Source organism: Schistocerca americana, chromosome X (assembly GCF_021461395.2).
Source record: "Schistocerca americana isolate TAMUIC-IGC-003095 chromosome X, iqSchAmer2.1, whole genome shotgun sequence".
Lineage (NCBI taxonomy): Eukaryota > Metazoa > Arthropoda > Insecta > Orthoptera > Acrididae > Schistocerca > Schistocerca americana.
In genome coordinates this window covers 965,745,224-965,764,734 of record NC_060130.1, presented here as the reverse complement: position 1 = coordinate 965,764,734, position 19,511 = coordinate 965,745,224, and the positions used below count along the sequence as shown (strand labels likewise).

Sequence of the window (19,511 nt, the reverse complement as noted above, 5' to 3'; positions counted from 1 at the left end):
TTTTTGCAGGAACACTGCTTTTACACTGTAAGTGAATTCCTTAGTACAAAATGATTGTAAATAACTTTTGTTTCACAATATTTAACTACATGTAGCAACAAACTGTATAAATACGAGGCGTGGCTAGAAAAAAACCGGACTAGTACTGGTGAAACAATAAAACGAATGCAATAAGGCTGAAAGTCGCGTGGCCTGTCACGTGACTCTCGCTCCGCCTACTGCTCGAGTTTCATCTGCCTCCTGCACTCAGTCTGCCCGTGGCGTCTGTTTTAAGTAGTTGACATTTTGTCTGTGCGTCGGAAAATGTTGAGTGTACAGAAAGAACAGCGTGTTAACATCAAATTTTGTTTCAAACTAGGAAAATCTGCAAGTGAAACGTTTGTAATGTTACAACAAGTGTACGGTGATGATTGTTCATCGCGAACACAAGTGTTTGAGTGGTTAAAACGATTTAAAGATGGCCGCGATGACACTCACACTGGCAGACCATTGTGAGCAAAAACTATTGCAAACATTGAAAAAATCGGTAAACTTGTTCGACACTTCCCTTATCAACTCCTGTTAACTCAGGCACTGCTCTGATTGTTAAACGACGATCTTGTCAAACAAGTTTACCAATTTTTTCAATGTTTGCATCAGTTTTTGCTGACAATGGTCTGCCAGTGCGAGTGTCATCACTGGTGTCTTCGCGGCCATCTTTAAATCGTTTAAACCACTCAAACACTTGTGTTCGCGATAAACAATCATCGCCGTACACTTGTTGTAACATTACAAACGTTTCACTTGCAGATTTTCCTAGTTTGAAACAAAATTTGATGTTAACACGCTGTTCTTTCTGTACACTCAACATTTTCCGACGCACAGACAAAACGTCAACTACTTAAAACAGACGCCACAGGCAGACTGAGTGCAGGAGGCAGATGAAACTCGAGCAGTAGGCGGAGCGAGAGTCATGTGACAGGCCACGCGACTTTCAGCCTTATTGCATTCGTTTTATTGTTTCACCAGTACTAGTCCGGTTTTTTTCTAGCCACACCTCATATATGAATGTACACAAGCTGGCAACATTCATACATTTTAAAATGTCCACAGAGGCCAAATAAAATAAATAATTAAATATTTGATTGATATTGATATGTTGTCAATGTTGCTTGGTAGCCAGAAGCATCCTACAGCCCAACTTTGTTGTACACTAATTCCCCCAGGGAGCAGTCTAGTAACATGTCAACAGACACCATTGGCTGGTCAGTTATACTTTTTAACATTAAATTACATAAAATTTTAACTGTATCCATATGAATTGTTACTTACAAATAACTTACAATAATACTGACCATAGTATATACATTGTATATGTTGTATCATATACAACTTACAATAATACTCGCCATAGTATATGCATTGCATATGTTGTATCCTATTGACTAAAGATGACTTAGGGTGACAGGGGGCAGGTTATCTGCTATTTAACTTCATGACACAATCACAATCACATAGTCAGCAGTCGACAACAGTGTGTGGTATCTACAGTTCGTGCGCCATGCCATTGTCACCACACATCATCACTGGGTATAACATCATGTAACTTATGTTTAACTTAGTATTTATTACATTATATGTTTCCCTCTATTCTGTTACACTCTAAATTACAGAGTATTGTCTGAAGATTATCCATATAAAGTCAAAAGTGGTCACCCCTTATGAATGAAAGTGTTTTTATGTGATGAAGACTAATTTCTGTCAGGTCTATGATAGACCTGGTCTGAGATATCAGTCATGCTAGAATTTATTATGTCCCACAGGAAAATACCTTGCATGGACTGCCATCTCACAGCAGTGGAGATTGACGCTGTCCATGCCTGTCAACATTGACTGTGCCCACCTCCATGTGGTAATATGCTTACCAGCAGTGGGTACTAATGCCAAATACAAGTACAATGCATTTCATCCATATCCTATAAAATGGGGGACTTTAGGGAAATTTGTACATATTAGAGCAAAGCAGATTCTGCTGGTTGCAGCAGATAGGAAGAACCATGCACTGATGACAGTGGAAGAACTGCACCAATGCCACCAGGAACTATTTGTGATAGTAGAAAATGTCATGAGGACATTTCTTTGAGTGACAGATGTGGGGGTATGGCTAAGAACACATCTACATTATGAAAAGGTAGGACCTTACAGGGTATACTCAGTGATGACCCTGTCCTCCTGTAAGACAGGATACTCAAGGGGAACAGATCACTTGGAACTACAGGACAACGGGATACTATGGAACGGAACTTATTGTGACAGAACTGGTTTTTGGGCTTCCAGGAACAATGTAGGGTCTAAAGCTCTGAACCTAACATATCATCTTCTGTATTTACCCAATAATACCTCATAATGCCCAAAGACAACTAACATAAGTGAATAATAACCTAGATAACACCATACCAAGTTCTCTCAATGAGCTTATAGCAGCACAGAATGGAAAAAACAAGTGCAGGAAAGATGTTCCCCCATTTTAGATAAAAATGGAGTAGGTTTCAGCAATGGGTCATGGTAACAGGAATTTTATCCTCGGGAACCATTTTGATCCTTGTCCTTGCTTGTACAACCTATGTCCATCAGTCAATTACATACTAACCCAGTTGGTCATTCTTAAGTTTTGAATAAATGTGGATGTGCCAGTTGCCATATGTTGTGTAACAGAGTGTACAGGGAAGAAGAACAGTCAATGTAGAAAGTGTAAATAAGGATACTAGAGAAGAATCAACATAGTAGCAAGGGGAAAATGTAGACACAGCAGCAGTCTGAAAGTTAGTGCACTGAATTCTTCTACAGGGGAAGGAAGCATTGTGGCATCAACCACAGACCAGACTTCTCATGTAGGGCATGCTGATGGGCCAATTGAGAAATAATACTGCTAAAATATTACTGGTGTACTACACAGCAATACAGCAGCCTGCCACAGCAGTGGTCTGGTACACAACTGCCATGGCGCAATATTGCACATCTATAGCCAACTATGAGACAGGTGGGGGTCTCATGTAATGAAATACTTGTCTGGAGCAACTATAAATGCTCACTGCTCAGTGATTACCAGCACCTGTACTTGAATTGGTTCCTGGGCTTCTGTCTTAGCTGACACTTTGACAGTCTCCACACCAGCTGATGGTGCAATTTGAGGCTGAGCAGCTTCAAATTTGCCGAACAGTACCATCAGCTAGCCGCTAACTATGAGTTGCCAGTTACATATGATGGTCCCGTGTCTTGAGCTGGTACCATCAAGTGTTAGTCACCTCCATGGTCTTATCATCTGACACTCAGATTGACCCTGATGGTCCTGGATTTAGAACAAGTGAATGTGCTCCTAACCAACAGTTGGAGGCTGCCGGGAACCCAGCATAAGCATACCAACAGATAGGCTGATGCCATCCTTGCATCAGTAAGGCCACCCACAAGCTGCTGTTATTCTGCTGCAGTGGAAACCCACAGCCTAGCACACAGGGTAGTTATGCTGCGGTAGTAGGTCACTGCCTTCATGACCACACAGACTGCTAGGATGCTGTCAAGGACCTCTTATATGGAAGTAATGCTGAAGAATGGAGTACATTCACTCTGCTGTATTTCATCCACTCAGCATTTCCTCTACAGTAAAAAGTATTCCATTTATCACACTACTATCTACACTGATCAGCCAGAATACTATGACCACCAACCTACTATCGATATAAACTCATCTAGGCAATAGCAGTGCCACCTTGTGAGGAATGACTGCTACTCGGACATACACACAGTGCATCTAGTAACAGTGAGTGTGCTGTCCGTCTGTAGAATGAGGAATGCACACAATCCATCTGTGTTTGACTGAGGACAGATTTTGATGGCCTAGAGGTTTGCCACAAGCAGTCAAATCCTAATTTTCAACAAGCAACTGTATCTCTGTCAGTACCTGCTATTATGTGTAAAATGTCTGCACCTAGCCACCAGTCAATTAACGTCCCAATGTTGAAGTGTTCATGGAGGGAAAGTATTATTTAAAGTCCTGTCATCATTGTGGTCATTAGAGATGTTGCACAGGCTCAGATTATGGAAAGATTGAGAAGCAAATTGGCCTCACTTTTTTCAATTTAACCATCCCAGCATTTGTCTAGAGCAACTAAGGGGGTGACAGAAAACTTCAATCTGCACATCTTGGTGGGGATTTGAACTTTTATCCTCCAAAATGTGAGTCTAATGAGCTAACCACTGTATCACCTCACTCAGTAGAAGCACTCAATACAATTACATCATGTAATAATGTGTCTGAAGGTTTGTGGTTGGCAATCATCACTATAACATGTTTGTGTAAAATGTTCACAGTAAGAATTCATTTGGTTAACATCTCTTTCCCAAAGTGAGTGCAAAAGTCAGTCCTATGCTACATGTGTTTCTGACTCTATATGGATTGTCTTACAAACTGTGATGTATGGAAGATTAATGAGTAAGAAGCAAGAATGTCTCATACAGCATATCTTGTCACTAATAAAGTTCACAAAGTGTATGAGCTGGCCTGGTATTTGTGAAATATAGAAAGAAGTGTAAAGCAAACTGGTCACTACCCACATGTGATTTAATCAAAATAAATGTGCCAATAAGTCAACTTTAAATCAATTTTGTTTTGTTTGTTATTGATTAACTTAGTTAAAAGCCAAATTAATTTTTAGCAAGAGACTAAGAGTTACTTAATGCACTACAAGGGATAAGCCAGCTACAACCAATTTTGTAATATTAGATGGAGAAGTTATACTCTACCTATTAAAGGCAAGTATTACAGCTAGTTTACAGAAAATATCTCAATGCAAATGCACTAATGTAAAGAAAACTTTCATTAAACATATATAAACTACTAATCACCACTATGTTTACTTTCATCTAGAAGACAAACAAAATACAGGGATACCTTGTATCAGGGTGACTAGTCATCAGCTCAAACCCATAATTCCTTCTTTTCTTGTCTGAGTTATTTAATAATCTGCCAGATAATGAAAACTTTTTTTCTGGATCTGTAGAATATTCAAGGTCCATGTTAACATTCATAATGTCTATTTCATTACTCAGGTAGTGACCATTCAGAGTAACATCCTACAAAAAGAAACAAAAATTGATTATATAGCGTCACACAAATAATCAGACAGTTGAAGTTTAAAATTATGAATGCTTTTATTTTAAAGATTAGTACAAATAACATGCATAGTAAATATTGCTAGCCACATGAAAATTGTAGGAGATAAATATCATTAATTATGATACAGTATTGGTGTTAATTTAGTCACCAACAAAACTTCAGGAAATTTTCATGTGTTGAAAACTGGGATACAGTCACATAGAAAGTAGGGCTGCTGATAAAATATCGATATATTGATATTTTTTCCAGAAAAAATACGTGAAGAAATAGAACACCATTTGCATAAAAAAAACTATTTTTAATGCAATTAGTGTGCTATTCTTCACATCAGCATCCTTCAAAAACAGTTGCTGAAAATGGTGAACACAAATCTAAAAGACAGGATTGGTCTTTGCTGTGGATGGAGATGTGTCAAGGGAAATGCTGACGTAATTGGCGCTCAGCGCTACCAACACAAACTGCAACATTTAACTTTACCATGCAATTTTGACAGTATAACTGCTAGTTCACTGGCATTTGCAGAAGTAAAAAACAGAGAAGTCAACATGAAGTGTTCTGAACAAATCAGATAAGTGACAAAAGTGAATGACAGAGGCATTGGACACCTTTTATTGTGCCACTTACATGCAGTTGCCATTGCTGGCAAAGTGGGTCTTGCCTGGTGTGAATGTGTTTTGTGTTTCTTTCAATTCTTGCTCTGAGGGGGGACAAGAAGGCTGCTAGCATGATGATTTACGGAATATCTAATAATATACCAATACTTAAATGTACAGCTCTGAAAGTGGCAGTAAGTTTTTAATGTGCAATCAACATTTTTATAAGCTGGAACATTGATATTTTTTCAGTTGATATATTGATAGTTTATTTTGATATATCACGAGTGACAATGAATTTTTTTAAAATATCGATATACTAGATACCCGACTCTTTGAAAAATATCAACAGTTCTAATAGAAAGTATCTTATAACTCCAGTGGATTTTTCAATGAATGATGCCACAGAATGGAATACTTCACTACACCTATGTCTGGAGTGGTAATTACAAGTGGTGAACAACACAGCACCTCTGGCCAGAAGGTCAAATGGGCCCATCAACAACCAATTTAAGACCAAATGGTAGCAGGCCCAGCTCACTTCTGTTTTGTTAGTGATAAATGTATTAATAACAACTCTTTGGATCACCAGTTATTCTTTGATCTTAACTGTCTTATGACTGGGGCTGCTTGGGATCAGAATATACTGCTGTCTACCTATGGCTATTAATTTCTACTCCAGCAAACTGTGAGACGTTTCAGCTGAGTGACTAATTTCAGCCTTGCCTATGAGTGGTTTTCATCACCATAATTTATCTTATGCTACTACTAATTGTTTTCAGATGTAGTCCTGGGAAATTCACAAGATTAGTGACTATTACAAACTTTGTGTCATTTGTGTTGTATTTCAATGTGATTTACATAGTATTAATAAACAACTTATGTGACCTAAATTATTGACTACAAAATAGTATATCAATTTTATAACATAATTTTCTGACATAATACTGCAATCAGACTATCTGGAACACGGATCACATTTCAGATATGTTTTACAGAATATTAGGCAGAAAAAGTAAGTTTAATGGGATATTCACTGTTTACAAGAAGTTCATTTCAAAATAAATAAATGAATAATAAGGTGAAATATGCTACAATAAGCATTTGGAGAAGCAGTAGATGTACCTCAGTGGCAGTGGAATTGCCCAAGACCCATCTGACTAACAGTCACTGAATTCATTATCAATTAGTGATAGTAGTTAAAATCTAAAATTTTTGTTCAGGTAGATCATAATAATACATTTATTTTTCACAGCTCCAATAGCATTGTGTTCCAAGTGTAGAATTTACTTGAGTGTAATTTTATTGACTCATTTGAGTGAAAATATCTGTGATAGTATGCTGTAGTCAATGATGGCAACAGCTGTGATCTTTCTGAACTCTGAAAGGAAGAAGTTCCTGCTTGAACTTTCATTTTAAAGAGTTTGGGATGCACCATTCTCAAAAATAATTAATTATGAAAGAGAGAGTAATGATTTACTTGAGTAAATAAGACTTTTAAGTGAATCGCAGATCCGTTTCCACTGCAGTACAATTACAAAATAAGCCATAGTAGAATTCACAAAAGTGATACTTGACAATCTTGACACAAATGAATGTGTCACAGGTATATGTTTAGATCTCACTAAAGCTTTGGATACTGTTGACCATAACATTCTACTAAATAAGTTAGAGGCATTAGGAATACGAGGGTAGGTTATGAGTGGTTCTGATCATATTTTGCAGATATGGTACAAAGAGTAGAGAAGACATACCTCAAATAAGTACAATTTTAGCAAAACATTTATCAGAACCAAAATAAATTAATATGGGAGTTCCTCATGGTAGCATGTAAGGACTAATGCTGTTTTTGATATACATCAATGACTTTCTCAGTACCAGTACTATTAGTCATGCGGAAAAAGTCTGACAACAGCAATATTATAGTCACTGAGAAAACAAGAGAACTTCTTGCAGAGAAAGCAAATGAAACTCACAATGAAGTTTACAGTTGGTCAATAACCAATAAGGAGACATTAAACATAAACAAAGCTACTACCAGGAATTTCAGTCTGAGGAGAAATAATGACACTGTTAAATTAAACGTAGATGGTGCCTCTACATAAACAAATGCAAAATTTGTGGCAATGAATATTGACCTTCAGTTGAAATAGTGTGAACACACAAATATACTTGCAAACAGAATGTTATGCCCTTAGACTCCTATCATCAGTGTTTAATAGCCAGTGCCATTTAGTTACACACTATTTATATGTGCACTCAATTCTTAGCTATGGCATTCTTTTCTGGGGAACAACTACACAAAACTGAACACAACTTTCAAATGGCAGAAAAGAGCTATAAGAATAATAACCAAAAATAGTGGCTGAGCTTATAGTAAAAAAGCACATCAAAAATAACACTGATAATTACTGCTAAAACAGTTCTATTAATGACCATGGAACAAGAGATAGGCTGAACTTACATTCAGCAAGAAAGAGTAAACATAAAACTTAAAACAATATTTTCTACTAAGGAGTGAAACTGTACATTAAACTGACAAAGAAGATAAAAGAAATTGCTAAAACAAACGTATTTAAAAAGGCAATTAAAAAGTACCTGTTAAGCAATACATGCCATACATTGAAGGATTACATAGATAACACAGTATAGTAGTTTCATAAAAAAAGTGTAACAGATATTAATAATAATACCCAACATTCCTCATAACACTTTCTCACTATTTTTCCCTCCTTTTTTTCTTTTCTGGAAAAATTTACTACCATAGCTATGTATAATACTAACATCTTACTCTCCTTCTGAGCTCAACATCTCACTTAAGTCTTTGGTCACTTACCAAATAGTATCAAAAGTCTGACAGATAACCAACAAGTATTTAAGAAGAAATTAAAATAATTTCTGAATGACAACTCCTTCTACTCCATAGAGGAATTTTTAGATATAAATTCAGAAAAAAAGAAAAAGAAACAAACAAAAAAATTATAAAAAAATAAAAAAGTTGTTATATATAAAATCAAAGATGAGGTGACTTACCGAACGAAAGCGCTGGCAGGTCGATAGACACACAAACAAACACAAACATACACACAAAATTCAAGCTTTCGCAACAAACTGTTGCCTCATCAGGAAAGAGGGAAGGAGAGGGGAAGACAAAAGGAAGTGGGTTTTAAGGGAGAGGGTAAGGAGTCATTCCAATCCCGGGAGCGGAAAGACTTACCTTAGGGGGAAAAAAGGACAGGTATACACTCGCACACACGCACATATCCGTCCACACATACAGACACAAGCAGACATAACAGGATACCCTGTTCAGTGCAGTGTCTTTAAATCTGTCTGCTTGTGTCTGTATGTGTGGATGGATATGTGCGTGTGTGCGAGTGTATACCTGTCCTTTTTTCTTTCCGCTCCCGGGATTGGAATGACTCCTTACCCTCTCCCTTAAAACCCACTTCCTTTTGTCTTCCCCTCTCCTTCCCTCTTTCCTGATGAGGCAACAGTTTGTTGCGAAAGCTTGAATTTTGTGTGTATGTTTGTGTTTGTTTGTGTGTCTATCGACCTGCCAGCGCTTTCGTTCGGTAAGTCACCTCATCTTTGATTTTATATATAATTTTTCCCACGTGGAATGTTTCCTTCTATTATATAAAAAAGTTGTTATATTAACTTAGGTATGTTGTTAAATTAACTTAATTATGTCATGTATTGGAAAATTTGACTCGTTCCACATCATTACGAAATATCGTATTCATGATCCATGGAACTAGTGTTAATCTAATCTAATCTAATCTACTCATTACATAGGGATGCTGACTCAGTTCATCAGGCTAGAAAATGATAAGTTGCAGTCCACAAAAAGGTGCTGGCATCAGCTGATGGTATGTGTAGGGTTATGAAACAATGTGTGTATGGTACGTGTAGAGCGTGAAGCGACAAGGAGTGAGAAATGAATGGATAATGTAGTATTAGACTTTTACATTATTAAATAACTTATTTGTAAAATAGCATAGTACACTATGGATAAACCAAATGAGGTATCACAGCTTCAAATAGAGTGGCCATGTATTTAGGAGGATGAAGGCTCCAGTCTTCATCCACCCATCCTGATTTATGATTTCCATGACTTCCCTAACTGACTACCCATCTTTGTCATACTACATCTGTAAGTATGTAAATGCCTATGAGAATTACTTCAATTTTATTATTCTTAAATTTTAATATCAAAACATGTCCAATATCCTTGGAAAAGTGGTCTAAGGAAGAATAAAACTACTACTACTACTACTTCTACTACTACTCTGTTACTGCTATCTCATCTGCAATGTACTTCTGTTCTAGAATGGGTGTTAATGTACAGAGTGGCAATTACTGAACTTTATTAAATAAAATCATCATAGCTTCTGAACAGTTTGTGTTAGGATGTTCAAACAGCATGGTTCACGGTGGGGCATGATGGGAATTGGTATGCACATGCATACCATGCTCTAGCAACAAAGCCCACCTTCATTTGGCTGGTTTCATCAATACGCAAAATTTGCATATTTAGTGGACTAATAATCTGCATTTCATGATCGAGAGGTCTTTTCACCCTCAACAGGTGACTGTGTCGTGTGCAACGTCCAGTCATGGAATAACCAGTGCAGTGTTCCTGAATGGCACAGGGACTACCAAATTTTACATGAATGTTTTGGAAGATGATTTCATCCTCATTATCAAAAGCGTCCCTGTTTTCTACAAGATGTGGTTCATGCAAGATGGAGCTTGACCCCATCAAAACAGCATAGTGTTTGATGTCCTGGAGGAGCACTTTTGGGACCGCATTCTGGCTCTAGGATACCCAGAGGCCACTGGCATGGGTATCCATTGGCCACCATATTCTCCAGATCTGAACACTTGCAACTCTTTTTTGTGGCATTATTTTAAACACGAGGTATACAGCAATAACCCCAAAACCATTGCTGAGCTGAAAACAGCCATTCAGGAGGTAATCGTCAGCATCAATGTTCCGACACTTCAGTGGGTCATGCAGAATTTCACTATTTGTTTGCACCACATCATCGCCAATGATGGCAGGCATATTGAACGTGTCATACCCTAAATCTGAATGTCTGTAGTGATGTTTACATGTTGAATAAACTGTGTGCACACTGTAGTTTCTAACTAATTTAAGTTTCTTTCATATAGTTCAGTAACTGTCACGCTGTACATGTTATGGACAACACACACAAGGAAACTAATTTGTCTTGTATTAATTAATAATTCCTAATAATGCATAACCTGACCTTAATACCTGTAACTGCAAATTTTTGTCTCCATTGCTGAATCAGCAATGATGTATGGTACAGTGGCATGTTACCTTAAGAGAAAGACTTTGTCCCTGGTGTTATAACCACTCAAAAAGAGACAAAGAGGGTAAAGAGAGCACAATGTAAGGAAAGTTTTTATCGGATGCTAAACATCATACCCCGTAAGCATGAATATTAATCAGCTTATGATGCAAAAAAGTCCATTAGATGGCTGAATGATGAGGATTTTTAGTTAACCCTCAAGTGCGTGTGCCTATGTGCACAGTGTGCCAACCATAAATAAAATTATTTTGAGCTGTTCCATAGTTGTTACACAGTTCTAGTCCCATAAATATTCCTTCATTACTGCTTCAGCTAACACAGTCATAAACTGTGTTGCAGTACTGTCACATAGAGGAAGGTGTAAGAAGATGAATAACAAAGGTTTATTCAGCACTTGCACATACAAGAGCACGGAACGAACTGCCTCTGGCTAGAACACATATGGTATATATAAAGTTACAGAACATTCCAGTACAATGCTTTTGCCATTTGTGGATACTTCTAGAATGTACTTGAATCAAATATAAAAATTGAAATTTTTCAGTTCAGGTGAGTATTGAACTCACAATCCTCGATGCAACATTCTAGTGTCATAACCACTTTTTTTTTTAACTCAGTTTTTTTTATTACAGAGGGCAGATAACCCTCTGACCGAACACGCTTAGCTACCATGCCGGCTCCACTAGACTATGGCGACTGCTTTACTTGGCTTCTTCTGCAACATTGCTCCCTCATTAAGAGAACAGTGTCTCGATGTTATGTCCTCCTAATCCGGGAACAAGTCACCGATCCTGCATACTCCAACTCCCGATGACTGATGTTCATCCTGGCGGTGATCTTAGAAAATCCATTGCCACTACATTCTTCATTGCCTTTCTGCTTGTTGCCTGTTGCTGGAGCTTTGATTGTACCCTGGGTTGCAGGACCCTTATAGAGCTTCATTCGAAGGATGTGGACCATATCTCTGATCTTTCGTCATCTTGTGTCATGGTCAAAATCTTCAAATTCATAAGCAACATCAGACAACTGTCTTACAACTTTATAAGGTCCAAAGCAGCATGTGAGGAGCTTCTCAGAGAGACCAAGCTTCTGAAAAGGAGTGAAGATCCAGATGAGGTCACAAGGCTGGTAGAAAACAGGGCAGTGGCTTGCGTCATACCTACGGCGATCGTTTTCTGGAGCCTGTAGTGTGGGAAGTCGTGGTAACTGTTGAGCTTCCTCAGGTCAGGTTAACACCTGGTCAATGCAGTCATTGTCCACATTATCAGGATGTAACAGAAGCACAGTGTCCATCGTCGTAGTTGCCTCATGCCCATGCACCAGGAAAAATGGCTTAATCCTGTGGTGTCTTGTTTCGCGGTGTTGTAGGCAAACATCACAAGAGGTAGCACCTCATCCCAGTTGCTCTGCTCAACATTGATGAACATTGATAGCATATCGGCCAAGGTCTTATTAAGGCATTCAGTAAGCCCATTGGTTTGTGGATGATAGATAGTCGTCATGTGATGTGTAATGTTGCACTGACAGTTTATCTCTGTTACAAGATTTGACTGAAAAGCTTTCCCCTGATCCGTAATTAAAGACCTTGAGGCACCATGTTTTAATACAATGTCTTCTACAATGAATTTTGCTATCTCGAATGCTTTGGCTATTTTCACGGCTTTTGTAATGGCATAGAGTGTAGGGTAATCAGTGCAAACAATAATCCCTCTATTGCCACTAGCACAAATTGGAAATCATCTGAGGAGGTCAATCCCAACATACTGGAAATGCGTTTCGGCTTGTAGAATTGGTATGAGTCAGCCAGGTGGTCTCTGAGGAACTGCCCTTCTCCTCTGGCACTCTCGACAGTGCGACACATAGTGACGGTCACTCCTAAATAAACCTGGCCAGAAAAATCTCTTGTGGATTCTATTACATGTCTTAATAAATCCTAAATGTCTGGCCTCCAGTGTGTCATGGAATTTCTGTGGAACATCTAAGCGCATGTGTTTAGGAATCATTGGTAGCCACCTCTTTGCAAATGGATCAAAGTTTTTCTTGCAAAGTAATCCATTAACTACCTTAAATTGTCCTTTCACAGTCTCTGACCGATTTAAGGCAAGCATAATTTGAGATATCTTGGTGTCCTTTTTCTACTCAGCAGAGAGATCCTGGAGTGCAGTGAGACAGTCACTACCTTTGTCAAGTCTTGATGGTCTTGCACAGGGTTTCTTGAGAGACAGTTGGCAACTTGGTGTTTTTTTCCACTTTTGTACACTATGGTAATGTCATACTCTTGAAAACTTAGTGCCCACCTAATGAGTCGTCCTGTTGGAACCTTAAGACCTATCAACCAACAAAGTGAATGATGGTCTGTAACAACTGTGAATGGCCTACCATAGAGATACTGTCAACATTTGCACATGGCCCAGATCACAGCAACACGTTCTCTTTCTGTAGTTGAGTAGTTTCTTTTGGATTTTGTAAGTGTCCTAGAAGCATAGGCTATAACCTTCTCTTTTACATCCGAAATCTGCACCAGAACAGTACCGACCTCATACCCACTGGCATTTGTGTGTAGTTCTGTAGGTGCTCTCTCATCATACAGACCAAGTACAAGGTCAGTCATCAGAGCTTTTTGCAGCACATCAAAAGAATCTTGTTGAGCACCACCACAGATAAATTTAGCATCAGCTTTTAACAACTTTTGGAGTGGCCTGGCTTTGTTAGAAAAGTCTTTGATAAAACAACGGCAATAAGAACACAACCCAAGGAAGCTTCTCACATCTCTAATACTTTTAGGAATAGGAAATCCAGTTATAGCTCTCATGTTTTCTGGGTCTGTCCACACACCTTCATTTGACACAAGGTGCCCAAGCATTTTGATTTCTTTTGCTTCAAAGAGATGCATTCTTGGATTAACTTTCAGTCCGCCTTGTTGGATACACTTAAGAATGGCCCTCAGTCTTTCTATGTGTTCATCAAATGTCTCTGAGAACACTATTATGTCAGCTAAATAACAAAGACACATTGTCCACTTCAAGTGCTTTGGAAGATTATCCATCATTTGTTCAAAAGTTGGTGGTGCATTACACAAACCAAACAGCATTACCTTACATTCATACAAGCCCTCTGGTGTGAGAAATGTAGTTTTCTCACGATCAGCCTCATCTACTTCGATTTGCCAGTATCCCGAGTACATGCCCACGGTTGAGAAAAACTTAGCCCCCTTCAGACAATCTAGTGTATAATCAATTCGTGGAAGGGGGTAAACATCCTTTTTAGTTATCTTACTAACCTTCCTGTAATTAACACAAAAACGCCAACTACCATCCTTCTCCCTGACAAGATCCACTGACAATCATGGGCTCTGCAAAGGCTGAATGATGTCATTCGTCATCATTTTCTCTACCTCATCGCGAATTATTCCACATTCTGTTGCTGACACATGGTATGTTTTCTGGCTTATTGGCTGATGGTCTGCAGTGCTAATCCAGTGCTTCACCACCAATTTGTCTAATTTGCTCTTCACCTGTAGATTGAAGCATTCAGAGAACTCTTGAGGAATGGCATGTAGTTTCTTCTGTTGTTCGTTAGTGAGATCTGGTGATAGTCAAGCTAGATCTTGTCTCGTAGTGGTAGTGGTAGTTTAGCCCACAGACTCTTCATAGGAGGTTTCTACGACACTCAGCTGTTCTGCAATTAACGACTCAGCATGTGCTATGCATGTGCATCTTGGAAGGATCTGTAGTTCTCGGTGACAGTTAACTATCCACTATTCACCGAATCTGTTCTTAAACGAGATGACACAGGCTGGGATGACCAAGTTATTCTTCAGTGGTATGCTTCTCTTACATTCCACTACAAGATCCGTGGGTTGATGCATGGCATGACACATGACAGTTACCTTTCTAACACTGACTGCAGGAATGATCACTTCATCCAGCACACATAGTCTCCACACACTCAGATGTGCATCTTCCTGTCAACAGAATCTCATCTTGTCTAGCATAATCTTCGAGCGACCACAATATATTATTGCCTGAGAAGCTTTCAAAAAGTCCCATCTGAGAATGACGTCATGACTACAATCGTGTAAGACAGTGATTTCTAACGGCTGTGTATGGCCACTCATACCCACATCAGTGGTACATCTTCCTATAGGGTTTGCATATTTCCCATTAGCCACCTTCAGCAGAGATGTTTTGTTGTCAATGAATGCGGTTTTCTGCAACTGGTGATGGTACTTCTCCGAAATGACTGAATATGATGCTCCAGAGTCCACAAGAGTTTGGGGTGGTCGGCCATCCCTGATGTAATTTCCCATCATTTTTGTAGTTGTCAATGGTGGAGGATTTTCTCTTTAGTGGCGTCACCTCCACGGAAGGTCGTACCCTTTAGTTCTCTAGGTTGTGGCAGCTAGGTGATTGGCTGGAGCTTCTAAACGGTGATGGAGACCTTGATTGACATGTTGGGGAGCATCCTCTCCAGCAGCTAGCTTGTGGCAATGGTGACCCATGTCGTCCTGCAGCCACATCTTCTTGTTCATCTTCATCATCTTGGAGTTGGCGTTGTCTAAGATTGGGCTGCTATCTTCTGGTGTGGGCATCATCAAATACCCTCCGCATTTCTCAACAATAGCACACCACATTTTCCGGTCGTCTGCAGTGGAAACATACTGGTTAGTTATCTTGGGTCGTCCAGACATCAGTCTTCCTTGGTGTCCAAACAGGTTCCTCATGCAACATTGGAGGAACATAACTTCACCTGGGTCTCAATTTTTTTTACTGTTTTAAAGGGAAATGAATGATGAGAGACTGGGTTCACTGTCTGTTCCACTTTCTCCCTTATGACCTCTTGAAGCATCTTGGTTCTCAGCTCGCCATGCAATCCAGGTGCCTTCTGAACTTCCTCTCTGACTATCTAATGAAGAACACTTGCAAAATCAGTTTCTTCCACCATTACAGACATCAGTACGATGTTTGGAAGCCATCTAAACTTCTTGTGTGTAATTCTGTTTTGATGCATTGTGTCAATATACTAGCAGCATTTTATGAACTTGTCTGCTGTCGAAACCTTCTTCAGGAGTAGGACTTGATACATGTCTTCAGCAACACCTTTCGTGAGATGTGCAACTTTATCTTCCTCCTTCATTCAAGGATCCACTCTTTTACACAGCTCCAAGACATCTTGAATTTAGGATGCTATCTTTTCTCCTGGAAGCTGTGCCCTGCACTTTAATTAATCATCAGTCTGTCAATGTATGTCACCGAAATACTTATGCAGTTTCGCCTGGAATACTTCCCAGCTTGTGAACTTCTCCTTGTTGTTCTCATACCATTGCCTGGCAGTGCCTTCCAAGCAGAAAAATACATTAGCCAAACACACAGTGTCATCCCATTTGTTAAATTTGACTATACGCTAATATAACTTCAGCCACTTGTTTGGATATTGACCATTGTCACCAGAGAACGCAGAAGGATGTCTCATGTGGTGGCACACAGTTGCTGTCATCGTGACGTCCTCTTCTTCTCCTGTCTCTGATAGACTGTGATCTGTGGAATATGCCTTGAACTCGCCACGTAAATGTCATGGCCTGATGGAAGCCACTGTGTCATCAATAATGTGCGGTATCACAAGTTCCAATACCATCACCTCCACCAGAATAATGTCATGTAGAGGAAGGTGTAAGTAGATGAATGATGAACACTAACTTCACTTAACGAAGGTTTATTAAGCACTTGCACATACAAGAGCATCTACTGAACTGCCTTCAGCAAGATCACATATGGTATATATAGAGCTACAGAACATTAAAGTACAATGCTTCTTGCAATTTGTGGATACTTCTGGAATGTACTCGAACCGAATATAGAAATTAAAATTTTTCAGTTGAGGTGAGTTTTGAACTCACAAACCTTGAAGCAACAATTTAGTGTCATAAACACTTTTTTTTCATTTTGTTCATTATGGTTCAATGTATTTTGTCATAGCAGGCTTCACATGATATCTGTTGAAGTTTGTTGTTGATCTTTACACTCATTTTTTTTTATTACTCATGCCAGCCATGCACTAGACTACAGCAACTGCACTACTTGGCTTCTTATGCGACAATATGTCCAACTAAGGAAACAGTAATATAAAATAAACGATCAACCAGGTGAGAAAAAAATTTAAGTTCTGTGAAATGAAATGATGCAGATTATGAGCTAGCAGCACATTTCCACAACAGGGCAGTAGTCTACAAGATAATTAGTAATTCAGTAAGTGGCTGACTGGAATCTGATGAAGCTGCATTGCTTAATGTTTCGAGTGGTTCATTACTGTGAAGTAACACCTGTCCATGGCGTTACAGTGATATATTGAAAGTTTGTTTCATTATTATTTAATTAAATAGGGCTTTAGGTCATATTATATAAGTTTTTTTGATCATTGTTGAATGAAACTAAGATTAAACATTGATTATGCTTAGACATGTTTACCTTGGTAACATTAAGTCTGCTATTGTTCACATGTGTACAAAGTGCACCATGTGCCCACCAGTTTTATGAAAAACGGTATGCCTGTTTGAGCATTAAATTTATCACACCAGCATGTGTCTTTTATAGTCATTATTGTCTTTACTGTGATTACATTTATTTTGCAGTGTGAGATTATTTTTCTTATGTTGGAAATTAGCAGGAGTGATGTAAGACACAGTAGAGGCTATAACCAGATCACATATATGATCCATGAGCACATGATTAATGCAGAACAAAATCAGCTAAGGATAAAAAAACATTATTTATCTTTTGGTTGTGGCATCTGTGAACTTTTATCCATACCACACTATTGGTTAGTGGGGTACATGCTTTGTCATTGTCATTTGTTCTTGAACTTTTGGGTGCAGTCCTTTGCATAATTTGGAAGAAATTGCTAGTAATGAGTAAATCCTCAGATAGGGCACACAGACATTTTATCAGAGCTGCATAGAGTGCCTTGTGGAAGTAAGTAGGAGACACAAGAAAACATGTAGGAAAGTGGAGACAATTTATGGATGAGAAGCAATGTGCTCAATAAGTTCCTAATTGATACATAGAAGCTTTAACTGATTATGTATGGTAGTTACAGGAGGAAATTGGGTACCAAAATCAGGAAGTGTAAGGATAGCATTAAAAAGTGTTACAGAATAGTTAATAAGTTGAGGAAACTTGAGGTGAGTGTAATAATGTTTAGAAGAGCATGTGAGCTAAAATAGACCTTAAAAAGTTATGTCAATTGTAGAGTAGACTACATTAAATCTTGCATGGACATTGAAGCTTGTAAAATAGGAAAATGCCTATGTGAGAAGTGGAGGACACAAAGATTACCTCAAATAAATCATTGTTGGGGAAGCAGATAGCAGGACTGGTGTGGAAGGTGATAGAAGATAGCCAGGCATTTGAAAGAAAGTGATAAGATGTGCTGGTAAGACTAGATGAGAATAATGAGAGAATTGCAGTGGTGGAGAAGGACAATAAATTAATGCTGAATTCTAATGAATGGATAAATAGTGAAATAAATTGCACAAGGAATGAAATGAGTTGCAGAAAATGCAAAGTAAAGTATGTGGTTTAGGCTGTACAGATAATCAGGATATCGAGAAATTCCTTGAGGATACAGTATGGGGTATGGAGGTGATTTCTGGTTTGGCTGATGATGTGGTATTCATTACTAGGGACAAGAAAATTTTGCAAAAATTAGAACATAAAAAAAAATCCAAAAACAATTTTTTTAGTGAAATAATGTGAAATCACCAATTTTTACAAGATATTTTGAAATTTGTAATTTTACCAATAAACACGTTATAAATCTGAGGATGGCAGTTTCTTAATATTTGTAACCGTCAGTTACTGAATGTTAGTATTGCTTTTTGGCTTCTTATCTTCTCAAGGCTGAGGTTAGCATGCAATCTTAAAATGATAGTTCACCTAATTCATTTCATGTGTAAGTTTTCAAAAAAGCATCACCAAATTTGGCAGAAACATCCTCAAATGTAATAACAGAAACAGAATTTGAAAAAAATAGTTTGTAAAGGAAAAAAAAACACTGATTTTGAAAAGACACCAAATTTGGCATGAAAACAACATGGAATTTGGAAAAAAAACTGAACTTGGTGAACAACAATGAATTTTGAGAAAACACTGAATCTGGAAAAAGCACAGAATGTTTTAAAAAATAACACTGAATTTGGCAAAAAAAACCATCAAATTTAAAAAAAAAAAATCTGAATTTGGCAGCAAATATGGAATTTTAAGAAAGCAAACACCAAATTTTGAAGAAAAAAAATATGAAATTTGGCAAACAACAGCACCAAATATGGCAAATTACAAAATTGCAAAGGGCAAAAAACAACAAATTTGGCAAAAACTAACAATAAAATTAAAAAAAAAGGTATTTGGCTAAGAAATATCACTGCATTTG

General features: G+C 38.2%; 1 protein-coding gene across 1 annotated transcript in view; it reads right to left on the bottom strand.

The window, feature by feature from the left end:
- The window catches only part of LOC124555064, a 704,233-nt gene that overhangs the window by 250,339 nt on the left and 434,383 nt on the right, over positions 1-19,511 (bottom strand). The window contains exon 49 of the mRNA XM_047128850.1: positions 4,928-5,109. Within this exon, the coding sequence (XP_046984806.1) occupies positions 4,928-5,109 (182 nt within the window). The remainder of the gene's footprint in view (positions 1-4,927; positions 5,110-19,511) is intronic.